General features: G+C 36.7%; 1 protein-coding gene across 7 annotated transcripts in view; it reads left to right on the top strand.

Annotated features, from left to right (window-relative positions):
• Positions 1-12712, top strand: part of LOC109100471 (protein quaking-like) — a 94809-nt gene extending 82097 nt beyond the window's left edge. Inside the window, exons 5-8 of one of the 7 annotated variants that reach the window (XM_042768484.1) lie at positions 592-679; positions 1162-1461; positions 7958-8035; positions 12220-12712. In XM_042768484.1, the coding sequence (XP_042624418.1) occupies positions 592-679; positions 1162-1461; positions 7958-8035; positions 12220-12236 (483 nt within the window). In that variant the 3' untranslated portion in view covers positions 12237-12712. Of the gene's footprint in view, positions 1-591; positions 680-1161; positions 1462-1702; positions 1935-5164; positions 7521-7957; positions 9159-12219 lie in introns of those variants that run through there. The other 6 variants (XM_042768481.1, XM_042768480.1, XM_042768486.1 and 3 more) reach the window with 6 other exon arrangements.
• Positions 12713-13043: the final 331 nt, after the last annotated feature.

The following is a 13043-nucleotide window of genomic DNA, read 5'->3' as shown; positions in this document are numbered from 1 at the left end:
AGTTAAAGATTGGTGATGATAAAGTTGCAGTTTAGCACATTTTTTTGTACAAGGTTTGTTAATATTTTATTAATATTATAGTATCTGCAAGTACAGTTTTTAAATATGCTTTTAAGATTTGAAAGTACACTACAAGTGCACATTCAGTACAATTAAGCACACTTTTTTCACAAGAGAATGGTATCTATTTAATCTATTAGTGCTTCTACTGGGCATTAGTGCAGGTCTCGATGATTAGTTTTCTTTTTGTCTATTATCAGAGCAGATCACTTAACGTTATTTAAACTGTCAACATGTTTATAGCTAGCTACCTTTGCACAGTTGCTTTAATGGCACATACATTTGAAGGAAACTCTATCACCCCCTTGAGTACTGAGGTTTATTACTGCCACAGCAGAGAAAAAACACACATTAAATATGTACAACTGAACCCTATGCTTGAAATGCACAGGCCAAACTTATGTGCTTGACAAGGTATGAGAGGTTTTGTTGAAGAAAAATGCTAACAGCTGCAGTGTGACCAGTAGCAGTAGAGTGTTTTGTTTGTGTGCATCTGTTTTGATGTGCTTATGTGTTTCTTTATACTGACAGGCTGAAGGCGAGGACAGTCTGAAGAAGATGCAACTGATGGAACTGGCCATTCTTAACGGCACCTACAGAGACGCCAATATCAAATCACGTAAGCCGCCAGTGCCTCCTCCTCTCAAGCAAACAGAGACCATATTGTTGGAGGCCTTTGTAACCGCAGCTCTCAGTAATCCTCTCTCAAGTAACCCTGATAAATGTTCTGAGAAGTGTCTCAGTTTTGTGAGACAGAATTAGTGCATACGTCCAAAGAGCAGCTAATGAGCTGATAAAATAGAGAACATGCACCGCTATCTGTGAAAACAATGTTTTCTTAATTTATTGGATGTTGTGACATCCTCCTCTTCGCTTTGCTTCAGTAAATAATACTGTGATATTGGGAGTGTGATATTGTTACCAAGCTGTATGTTTGAACATGCTGGCCCCTCCCCTGCATTGTTTACTAATGAATAGCTAAATAGTCATGCCCTCTCACCATTCCTCTCACCACAACTGCACTAACTGTTTTTGTCTTTTTTGCCCCTACCCCACCCGCCTTCATCTACCCCTACCCTCGCATTTTTCCGCTCACCACAGCTGCCCTTGCATTCTCTCTTGCAGCGAGCGCCCAGGCGCCACGGATCATCACCGGCCCAGCACCTGTCCTGCCTCCCACCGCCTTACGCACACCCACGCCCGCAGGGCCCACCATCATGCCCCTCATCCGCCAGATCCAGACCGTCATGCCCAATGGCTCGGCCCACCCAGCAGCTGCCACCCTAGTGCAGCCCGGTCCAGAGTCGGGCCTGATTTACGCGACGCCCTATGAGTACCCCTACACACTGGCCCCTGCCACCTCCATTCTGGAGTATCCAATCGACTCCAGCGGGGTTTTAGGTAAGCATAGCTACACTTGTCTCACTACACAGAACCCCCAGAGCCCCCTTCGGCATGGGACGATGACTCCCATGTTTGTAATGGTCGTACACTAGGGTTGGGCGGTATGATGATTTATACCATGTGACATTTTGTAAATAAATCTGCTTTACCTTAATTACATGTGCTATGAGGAAATATGGGGTAAAATACAAAACTTTAAACTTAAGTTGCACTATTTGAAGCAAGTTTGATTGTTTAGGGTTGCCGATCAACATCTCAACTTATCTCAACTCATCTCAACATCTCAACGAAACTCATGCATGGTCAGACTTTGGGGTCAGAAGTAGGGTTGTGCCAATAGACGATGCCATCGTCCATCACCGATGGCTGACAGGCATGACGATGTTGAGCCGGCATCGTGATTCCGAACCCTGGTTTGACTGGCGTTAAGCACGTCATGTTTTCTAAAAACCCTGTCTTAAGATGGAGTGGTCAGTTACATTCATTCTTTCTTGCACTCTCATTAAACATTTTACATTTGAGGGTTTCAAAATCTTAAAAAATAGTTCACCAAAAAAAGAAAATTAGCTGAAATTTTACACACCCTCAGGCCATCCAAGTGGAAGATGAGTTTGATTCTTCATCAGAATCAGATTTGGAGAAATGTAGCATTGCATCACTTGCTCACCAGTGGATCCTCTGCATCTAATGGGTGCCGTCAGAATGAGAGTCCAAACAGCTGATAAAAACATCACAATAATCCACAAGTAATCCACACCACTCCAGTCCAACAATTAACATGTTTTTATCAGCTGTTTGGATTCTCATTCTGATGGCACCCATTCACTGCAGAAGATCCACTGGTGAGCAAGTGATGTAATGCTATATGTCTCCAAATCTGATTCTGATGAAGAAAAAAACTCATCTTCATCTTGGATGGTCTGAAATTCATCAAATAAATCATCAAAACTGGGTGAAAACAAAAAAAAAAAAAATCTAAACAAAAAAAGTAAAAAAATTCAATAAAAATCTCTAGAAATGCTAAATATTCTGATCTTATTCTTAGATAAGAAATTCTTAAGTTAAAAAATAAGAAGAAATAGCAGTTAAGACAAATTTCATCCCCAATGATATGTGAATCCAGCCCCTGATTTTTTTGTTTACATACCATATAAAAAGAGAAAGTACTGTATATTATGATATATATTGCTTTACCATTCTATGAAATGTCTCATGCTGTAATGAATGATTTGGGTCATACCGTCCACCCCTACCCTATGCCATTCCTCTTAAATAGCCCCCAACATACAAAACCTGCTCTCCTCTACCAACAAAAAGCCTAAGGTTTCCCCCACTAGGGCCACCAGCATCACCAGCCTCTGCTGTCACAGAAGCAAGTAAAAGGCAATAATATAAAAGAGCAAACAACAATATATCAAGTCTTTTCCACTTAATCCATTTAGCATCCTAAAAAGTCCTCCCTCATCACAAAAAAGAAAAAATCCTTTTAAGAAATGATTTGGCTTTTAAGTGCTCTACTGGCTTTATATGAATAATGAGAGCACTCGCTCTCAAAAGCCCTGTCCTCTCCACTCCACACAAGCTGTATGGCTTCATTAAAGTACTTGAGAAAAGCCGATTATGAATATCATGTTACCAACAGCATTCTGCCAGTTTAACACTAGCTTCTCCCAAAGGCACAATGTTAAGTTGAGCAGCAACAAATAGCCCATCCCAATGCCAAGAGCAGCGTGTCCAATTAGAGCAGATGAAGTAGGGTTTAGCTACTGTCCAATAAGCATGTTTACTGAGCTCGTCTCAAGCAGGATAGACTGTACCAGGCTTGTCTGTGGGTGGATGTTTCTGGGGTGGAGGGAAGGTCACTACAGCATGTTCACACATACAGTGGTTTGCAACAACTAAAAGTCAGTTATTTACAGTGACAGTTGGTGATTTCCAGTAATGTGATTGACAGCAACTAATGTGGGCGTGTCCAGCGATACGGCAAAGTTGAGAAAAGTTCATCTCATCTTACAGGCACTACATGGAGACATAAATGTTATCAATTCCCTAGTGAAAAATAAATACACTACAATGTATGTGAAATACATTAATTTCATGCTAAGTATACTACAAACACATTTACATAATTATGTACTTAATAAAAATACCCTGCAAATGTACTTTTGGTATACTAAACTTTTACTTAAAGTCTGCTAAAGTGGAACAACTAATTTTGTACTTATTGCACTTTAATTGTGTGGAAGTAGTGCTGAAGTCTAACTAAAGAAATACTTAAGTATATTTGATTGTGCTAAAGTGGAAGTACTGTATACTTTATGTACACTTTAAATATCTTGCATTTAAAGACTGATATTATTCAAAGGTCATACAATCCTCATCAATAGTGACATTAAAACACATTTTAGGCTTCTTAATAAGAAATATGCATTGTGCACAAGTATTACTCCAAACAAAGTTTAATTATTTTTTATCAGTAAGTCTTGAGTGATATATCAGTAAATATGTTAATAGATTTGAACTAGATTTGAATAGATTTGAACTATACTTAGTATGAACTTTTTACTTTTTACTAAGGTTTGGACAATTGGACACATCTTTTTATTTGTTAATATTTTTCCATATTTTAAAACAACAGTAAGTCATCAAAACTATGAAATAACATAAATGCAGGTATGCAGGTAAACCAAAAAAAAAAAAAAAAAAACTTGACTAAAAAACTAAATGTATTTGATATTAATTTTATTAGATTTCTCCCGGGATAAACATTACTAAAGGATACTGGACTGCTTTTCCTTCACTATCTGGTTAAATGTATGTAAGAAAAAAACATATAAAATATATATATATTAAAAATACAATTAAATAAAAAAAAAATGTAATATATATATTAAAAATACAATTAAATAAAAAAATATGTGTTTACAAAACTACTTTCAGGCATTTCAGTATAAGCCTTTATAAAATAATCAAAATGTTTGTCAGAATATAAATTTAGTCAGTTATATGTGTATAGAGACATTGGTGCATGAAAAAAAAAAACATCTAAGAAAATGACAACATTAAAAATAAGTTTGATTTATTTATTCATAATCATTCATCATTTATCAACATTTATGACGTATTATGCACTGCTCAAATTTATATTGAAAAACTTTTTCTCCAGAATGTTTTTTAGTGTGCAAGAAAACCTTGTCAAATTATAAGGACAACTTTTGTGATTAACTTTTCAAAAGCCATGAACACCCCAACAGAACCATTAAGAACTAACCAGTTACTAATATTACGTTTACATTTGAACTACATTTAAAAATTGTGTGTGCCAGACTTTTTATGAATAATCTGGGGCCGGATTCACAAAACCTTTTTAGATTAGAAGTTAAGAAAGTTCTAAGAAGAAAACGACAGGCTTTGGTGTTGTCTGATTGTATGCTAATTCTTGCAAAGACTCAATGAAAAACCGGCTTTTGGTGCTGATTACCATAATAATCATAATAACCGTGCACATTATTTTTTTCTCATTTGGTTAATTAAGGCAGAACCATTCAAATTAAAACAGTAGTAAAGCAGAGCCACTGGCAACCTCCAGTGATATAACGGCTGTATGTGTGAACGTCCCATAAGAGATAGGATGTTTTGGGAGGTGGGAGAGCTAAGGGGAGGTTTTCACCCTGTCTTCTCTCTTGTGTGACCTATACAGCATCCTCAAAGGCCGAAGAGCTGCCCCTCTACCTGGGCTTTCAGACCTGTCACATTCCCATCACAGTCCAGCGTGGAGAGCCAACCGGTCGGCCTCCCTTTTAAACTGCCCCTTCTCTCCCCCCCGCCCCCTCTGACAAGCCCCTCCCTCACACCGCAGACACGCCCCCTGCCCCACCTCCCTCTTATCGGACTGGCTGGACCCCCCGGCCTCTGTCTGTTTCTTTAAATGATGGTTTTTGTTTTTCTGTTTTTTTGGTTTTGTACTTTTGTTTTGATCTGTAATGTGATGTTTTAGTTTTTTATGTGTACAATGATGAGGGAGACAAAGCACTGAGCCCCAAACTGCTGCACAAGCCTTTCTGGATGACCCCCATCCCTCAGTCTGAGCGGGTCGCATCAGGGTGAGGGGCATCAGGAGGGGCAACATGAGGATGGTGAGGGGACAGTGGGGCTCAAATAGGGGCTGCTTAAATTGGGAAGGAAACTGTTTGAGATGGGGCAACTGTTGAAAGCCAGGCTGTTCATCGAGCACTTTTAGGGCAGTTGATTGCACTATGGTGGGGCAGTTTGGCTTAAAATCTAAAATGACAGTCACAATATATAATTAAACAGTATACTGATGTTTTTTTTTTTTTTTCTGTAGCGTTATCAAAGCCTTTTAATAACATGTTTAGGGCATAGTTTACCCCATAACGGAAAGAAAATACAAGAAACATGTTTGGCATAAAGAAAATTAAGATATTCTGCATTGTCATATTGTAGCAACACATTTTCCTAATATACTCTTATCTCTGTAAGGCTTTTTTCAAACCGCATGCATTAGTTGATCTGCAGCATAAATGCAAAAATAGCCTTTGACAATAAAATAGTGTGAAAAAAAATAAATAAAGTGATTTCTTAAGTTTCTAAATTGGGTATTTTCTTTAATAACAGATTATAAACTATTACAGATTTGATTAGCATATGCATTCAAATGACAATTCCTATACATGCAACCCAAAGTGTTGATATGAAGTGCATAAAGCATCTGAATTCAGTCATATTTACTGAAGCCCTACAGATGTAAAAATCTCTTTCTCACTGCTGTTATGCAAAGAAATAAGCTATTATAATAGTATTTCAACTCTACAGTATTCATACGTCATTGTACAGTAGTATTAATTAGACTCCAGTATTACAGCTCTAGTAAATGTATTTAGAATTAAAAAAAGATGAGAATTATTAAAAAAGAAAAAAAGAAAAATCAAAACACCCAGATGTAATGATAATATTGGAAATGATGCCTAATTGTTTTATGGCACTTTGCAAAATATCTTCATACAAAAAAAAACTGTATTTTATTATATAATATTACATTTCTCTTTTTTTTCATTTTTGTTTGAAATATGATTTAGACATACACTACAATTCTAAAGTTTGGAGTCAATAATATTTTTTAAAAATACATTTGTATTTTTATTTAGCAATGGGATGCATTAAATTGGATCAAAAGTAGCAGCAAAGGCATTTATATTGTTACAAAATTTCTATTTCTATTTTTTTCTATTTCTATTTCAAATAAATGCTGTTCTCTATTCATCAAAGTATGCTGAAAATGAAAAGATTAAGCAGCGCAACTGTTTTCAATGTTAATAATAATAAGATAATAAGAAAGGTTTCTTGAGAAGCAAATCAGCATATTAGAATGATTTCTGAAGGATCATGTGACACTGAAAATTGGACCAATGATGCTGACAATTCAGTATATCATCACAAGAATAAATTCAAATATTTAAAAGTAATATTTTACAATATTAGTGTTTTTATTGTATTTTTGATCAAATAAATATAGTGAACATAGGCAACTTCTTTCAAAAACGTTAAAAAAATCGTACTGACTCCAAATTTTTTGAAATAGTTTATGAACTCATTTTAGTGGGATTGTCCCAGTGCCATCGCCTCATGAACTGTCCTAAAACCTGCTCCGTCTGACTGTGGTGTGTGTTGTTACCCCAAGGACCGCCAGTCCTGCCACTAATTTTCCCTTCCTTCATTCTTTAGGTGTGGCTTTCCCCACGAAAGGCTAAATGTGTTTCCCAGGATCCTCACTGAGCCCCTCATCTGATCTGAGTGTTAACATTCACATGCTTTCGTTTCACAGCTGCCTTGTTGGTTTTGAGTGATGTTTATTCAGAAGCATGAATCTGGTCTAGCAGTCAGTCAGACACACTCCTGTTCGTTTACACTGGCTATTCCCAGAGCCCATAGAGGCTGTACTTGTAATGCCATACGTATACTCCCACATATTTCCCCTGGACTGTGCCTCTGACTGCTATGCTTCGATGTGGAATAAAAAAAAAAAAAAAAAAAAAAAACGATTGTTCTGCTTTACTAATCACTTAATTAATTGCGTGCATTTCTATTTTCCTTTTTTTTGTACTCCAGCAGATGTGCCTAAATGTTGTTCTCTCCCAGAGAGTGACTTTATCAGTATTATATTTAAAGACACTGTCGCTCCAGCGCAAGATTACGTGACTAGTAAAGCTTCCCCTTTAGAGTGTGCACTCCCGTCTGTCATACTGTGTGCAAGCTACGCAAAAACCCACGGATCTACTGAGGATGAATGAAACTATGTTTGAATTTTGTACAAACACATGAGATATTTACATATGGGGGAAAAAAAAGTATTATTTGTGCCTTAACTTGTATAATTTGAATGCTTTGCATTTGTCAAACACATTCTGATTTGATTTATCTGATGCAGACTGTGAGGTTTGACTGATCTGTTTTCTGGTGATGTTATTGCAATCAGCAGGTGCAGTGACAGCTAAAGTTCGAAGGCATGAAATGCGCGTCCATCCTTACCAAAGGGTAGTGACCGCAGACAGAGGTTGGTTTAGTTCATGTGCTTCTATTCATTACCAGTAGCAACTCACTGTTGGTCCTGATCTGTTGTGAAGCATGTGCAGTTTGAGCATGTTAAAAGACGTGCCATCCTCAGCTTAAATTCAGTACACTGTGCGTTTGTTTTAAACCCTTTAGTTCACACACACACACACACACACACACACACACACGGGGTCTTTCCTGCACAGGTGGAGTGGTTGACTTCATTCCATTATTTTGATGACCTTATGATTTCAGCATGATGTTGATGACAAATAATGGAGCTATTCATGTGAACCTGGGCTTTATTCACCCCATTACGCTCAACAGTTTTTTCTAGCTATGCAAACACTAAATAGGGTTTTTATATATTGACTCTTGAAGCATTTTGGAGCCATTTGAATAGACGGAGATCGCATCATGAATGTGTCCCTTACAAATGAGTTGAAGTGATTGTTTATAATTACACGTAGCCTAATGTGGATATGCAAATACAAATCATAGTGATAATGCATGTTAAAATCCACATTCTCTAGCATTAGGTTATAGGCTTTTCAAAACAGAAAAAATGCCATTAGGAGATCTTTAAAGCTGAAGTGTGTGATTTTGTCAATGTTAAAATATATGCAGTCACAATTATTAGTAAGCCATTTGTAGGTTGATTCCCTTGAAATGTGTAAACACTAAGATAGAGCCAAAAACTTTGACTTTGAGCACAGCAATATTAGTACGTAATATTGGGACAGTCTAAAAACAAGCATTATTTTATGCACTTCTGTTAGAGACACTAGTGGTGTAGAAATTACACACTTCGGCTTTAAAGAAAGGAACAATGAACTTTACTAAATCTGTGTCACTAGCAACAAGTGTAATACATATTTGGAACATGTATACAGGTACAGCAGGATTAATTTGACCAGTTAAATTTCCTAATATAATTATATGAGAAGAAAGAATGGTCTGATGAATGGGAAAGTCTGAGGCCACTAGTGAAAATGCTTTTTATTCAATAATAAAAATAAAAAAGAACTATGTATTCAGAGTAACAATTTGAATATAGAGTATATATATATAAGTTGATTTGACAAATTAACATACATTTACTAATGTCTCAATGTTTGGTTTGTCAGCAATGCTCAAGCTCAATATATATATAAGTTGATTTGACAAATTGACATACATTTACTAATGTCTTAATATTTGGTTTGTCAGCAATGCTCAAGCTTATCGAACTCCACAAGTCTGTGTAAAACCTAATGAGCAGAAGTGCATCTTAAACCAAAATTATTTCCAGGTTTAAATTAGATTATGAATTTGACAACACCACATGTTTAAAACGATTACAATAATCATAAATGATTACTTTAATGAGTATACAATGGGTAATGATTTGACAAAGCAAGTCTTTATCTCAGTATTGCCACAGACTCTAATATTTCCCTGATCACATGCATCTAATTAAATAAAAATTCAGTTGGTGCAGGTTAGACATTGTGTGTGTGTGTGTGTGTGTGTGTGTGTGTGTGTGTGTGTGTGTGTGTGTGTGTGTGTGTGTACATGGTTACTATTACATATGTTCGCTTAAGATGGCAAAATGACCACAGATATCAAACAGATCATATACTGAGATTGCTTCCTCTCTTTTAATGTTTTGTTTTTAATATCCTTTTTGTGCTATGTTTTTATATAACTGAACTACTGCTTTGAAGAAAATCTACTTTTGAGAACCCATTTGCACAGAGCTTCCAGATTACCAATCTGTGCATTTATACTGGACCACACGAATCACTTTTTAATTTCAGCTGTTTACTTATTTTATTATTTTTATTATTATTTCAATATTTGCCTCATTTGATAAAGAGATTCTGTGTGGCACAAGCCTTTTATTTTGCACTGAATACGTCAGAAACCTTCATCTCCTCTGCTCATGTTGAAAAAGTGAAACCTACATCAAACCTCAGACTATGAAACTGAAAAGAATCTGTCAAGTCTTACGGTTGACCACTGCCGAGTGGACGATAATGTCAGCGCCACTCTGTGGATGTGATCGTGTCAGAGTATAAATGCATTTAAGAAAAGAAAAAAACCTCCACTTGATACATTTTTTATGTTTTACTGTAAGCTTCTTTTTATTTTTTGTTGTTCGAAAAGAAAATAGTATTTACTTGTGGCTTTTAAAATATATATAAAAATATATATCTAAAAATATATAAAGCAGGAATGTATATGAATTGTCAAATTTTACTTTGTAGGCTATTTGTAGGAAAGAAAAATATGCATCATAGCAGCTTTATAGCACCATGTTAGAAAATTTCCTATATTTTTGGATCTGTGTTAGGGCTTTATATATGAATGACAGGACTTTTTCAATGTTTGTATGCAAAAGCATTTTATATTATGTGTCCTGTGATTTGTCAGTAGTCTGCAATGCTGAGGGTAATGGCTAAAAGTCCCACAGCTTGAATTTCCATGGCTATTATGCTAGAAAATACCTTGTAGTGTTGCTTTGTATCATTAAGGCCAAGATTTTTATGTTGTTGTAAATAGAACAAAAAAGAATTTCAAAAGGCAATAAAAAAGTTTATTGAGTAAAAAACCCACCAGCAGTTGTTCTGGCCCTAAATTATTTCTGACTAAACTTCTCAATGCCTCAGTTTACTAAAAAAAAAAAAAACTGATCTTCCATCGCCATCATAACTGGCGGCTTAATGCTGGAACCTCTTAAGAGCTCTAGTGCTTAATAGCAGTCAGGTAACGCTGTGTCCTTCACTGACTGTCCTCAGATCTCTCCTCTCATTTCATCAGCACTATGTGACTCACTCCCATTCATACACGTGCCACCGTCAGCATCTGCTTGCTGCAGCATATCGTGTTGGAATATGCAAAGATCATAAAGCAGAGATCACTAATTAGATTATGCAGTCCAGATCCAAACCCAACATTTGAATTGAACTGAATCTAGAGCAGAGCATGACATCATATCCTGTCATAGTGTGACCGGCCTTCAGTCTGTCCATTCACTTGACTGCTACTAACCATTAGACACATTTGCCACAGTTGTATTTTCTCAGTGTTTTCTCTCTTGATTTCTTCCTTTTTAACACGTGACCTGTCAGGATAGGCTGATCCTCACGCTGTGTGTAAAATCATGCTTTCACCTCATGATTTTTACTATATTACAAAGATGAAGATCAACAGTTCTTCCACGGCTCTCACATTCAGTCAACCCACAGCAAGAGTTATTATTAATGCTTGAAACATACTCTACGCAAGTCCGTCAACCGAAAGCTTCTGAATATACAAGCTTGATTCCGTTGCGAGATTATTACGAAATCTTCCCCTATGGCTACTTTAAAAAAAAGTTGCGATAAAACAACAGTTTGAAGAGAATCTTGCCGAAGTTTTTTTTTTTTTTCGAAAACTAATTGCAGAAATGATTGTTTTAAAAATGACTCCCCCTGTTTTCAGTTGGTCAAACAAACATAAGTCCCGTCCTCAAAAAGGTCAAGTCAAATTTATTTGTATAGCGCTTTTCACAATACACAGTGTTTCAAAGCAGCTTTAGGTTAAACTTTTTTTTGATAGTCCACTTTAGACATTCTACTAACTCTAAGTAACTTTGCAACTACATGTCAACTAACTCTCATTAGAGAATTTGTGGACTGTTAGGTTAGGGTTAGTAGAATAAGTTGGCGTACTTGCAAAGTTGCTTATAGTCAGTAGAACGTCTGTTGAGCGACCATCAGAATGAAGTGTTACAGTAGTAGATATTAAGCTGTCTACGAATACGCTAATGATTGCTAGTTGACATGTAGTTGCAGCGTTATTTATAGGTAGTTGAATGTCTAAAGTGGACTATTGAAATAAAGTGTTACCCATTGTGACGTTAATGTTTAGAATCTCTTAATATCAAGCACTATGCACTAACTTGCGTAAAGTATCTTCCTGCCTTTTCTCACTGTATTACCCAGTTTAACCAATTCAGCGCATCATTGCTGAGATTTAAAAGCTGTGCTGTGGGGCGACTCGGCTGAATCAAGAGCCTAATTGTGATCGGTTTATAAATACTTTTCAAATTGTCATCCTGCTTTCACTAGCTGAAACTAATCTCCTCTATCTTTTGTTTCTTTCCTCCTTTCTTTGTTTCCCTCCCCTTTTTCTGTTCGTTTGTCTCTCTAACCCACTCAGCCACCACTGGCAACTAACCCCTGACCTTCTGACCTCTTCACCCAATGATGACCTGCCCATTACCTGCCTGCAGATCACACCTCTGCCCTAAAACGAATGAATGAAAGACAAAAAAAAAAGAGTATCTAAGAGCTGTCACAGGCAGTGGATATACAGCTTCCCTAAACCTCGCTCGTTGGACACGTTGGACGTTCCTGCCGCTGTAGATCTGCACTCTTTGTAAGCAATAAGCAATAGTGATTTGTCCCACACCCTCTAAATCAAAGCCAGAGCTCCCAGTATGCTGTGCAAAAGCCTCCAGCTCAACAACGGCACTGTTGAGGAAACGGACTGCCCTTCATCGGACCCCAACCCGTTGCTCAAGTAATCCTGCAGTTACGGTAATGAGTCTGAGTGTAATGCATGACGGTGTGGATGATGCACCTCTTGCGTCATCGCAACCCGGTGAACTACGTCAGCGGCTCGTCAACATGTCACAGCGGGCTATTTGAGAAGCATTAAACATATAAGTTATAAGTCATAACTCAAAACACAAAAACAAAAAAAAAAAAAAAAAAAAAAAAAAGGTTATTTCCTTTCCGGAACAATCCGACACTTTTCAGTGAACAAGCCTCTCTGAGGATGTATAAGCCATGCTTGCCTATCTGCTGTACAAATGTATGTTATTTGTAGATAAATGTTAAAAGAGTGACAAAAGAAAACATGTACAGTAACAACACTTTTATTATCCTCCAGAGAACGTATATTTTTACAACTCGCTATTTTATATTGTCGAACATTGTGAGGAGAACAAGAAAAAAAAACTAAACAATAACAAACCCTTT

This window comes from Cyprinus carpio, chromosome A13, assembly GCF_018340385.1.
Source record: "Cyprinus carpio isolate SPL01 chromosome A13, ASM1834038v1, whole genome shotgun sequence".
Classification (NCBI taxonomy): domain Eukaryota; kingdom Metazoa; phylum Chordata; class Actinopteri; order Cypriniformes; family Cyprinidae; genus Cyprinus; species Cyprinus carpio.
The sequence above is the reverse complement of the archived record's forward strand: the minus strand, read 5'-3'. Positions and strand labels throughout refer to the sequence as shown.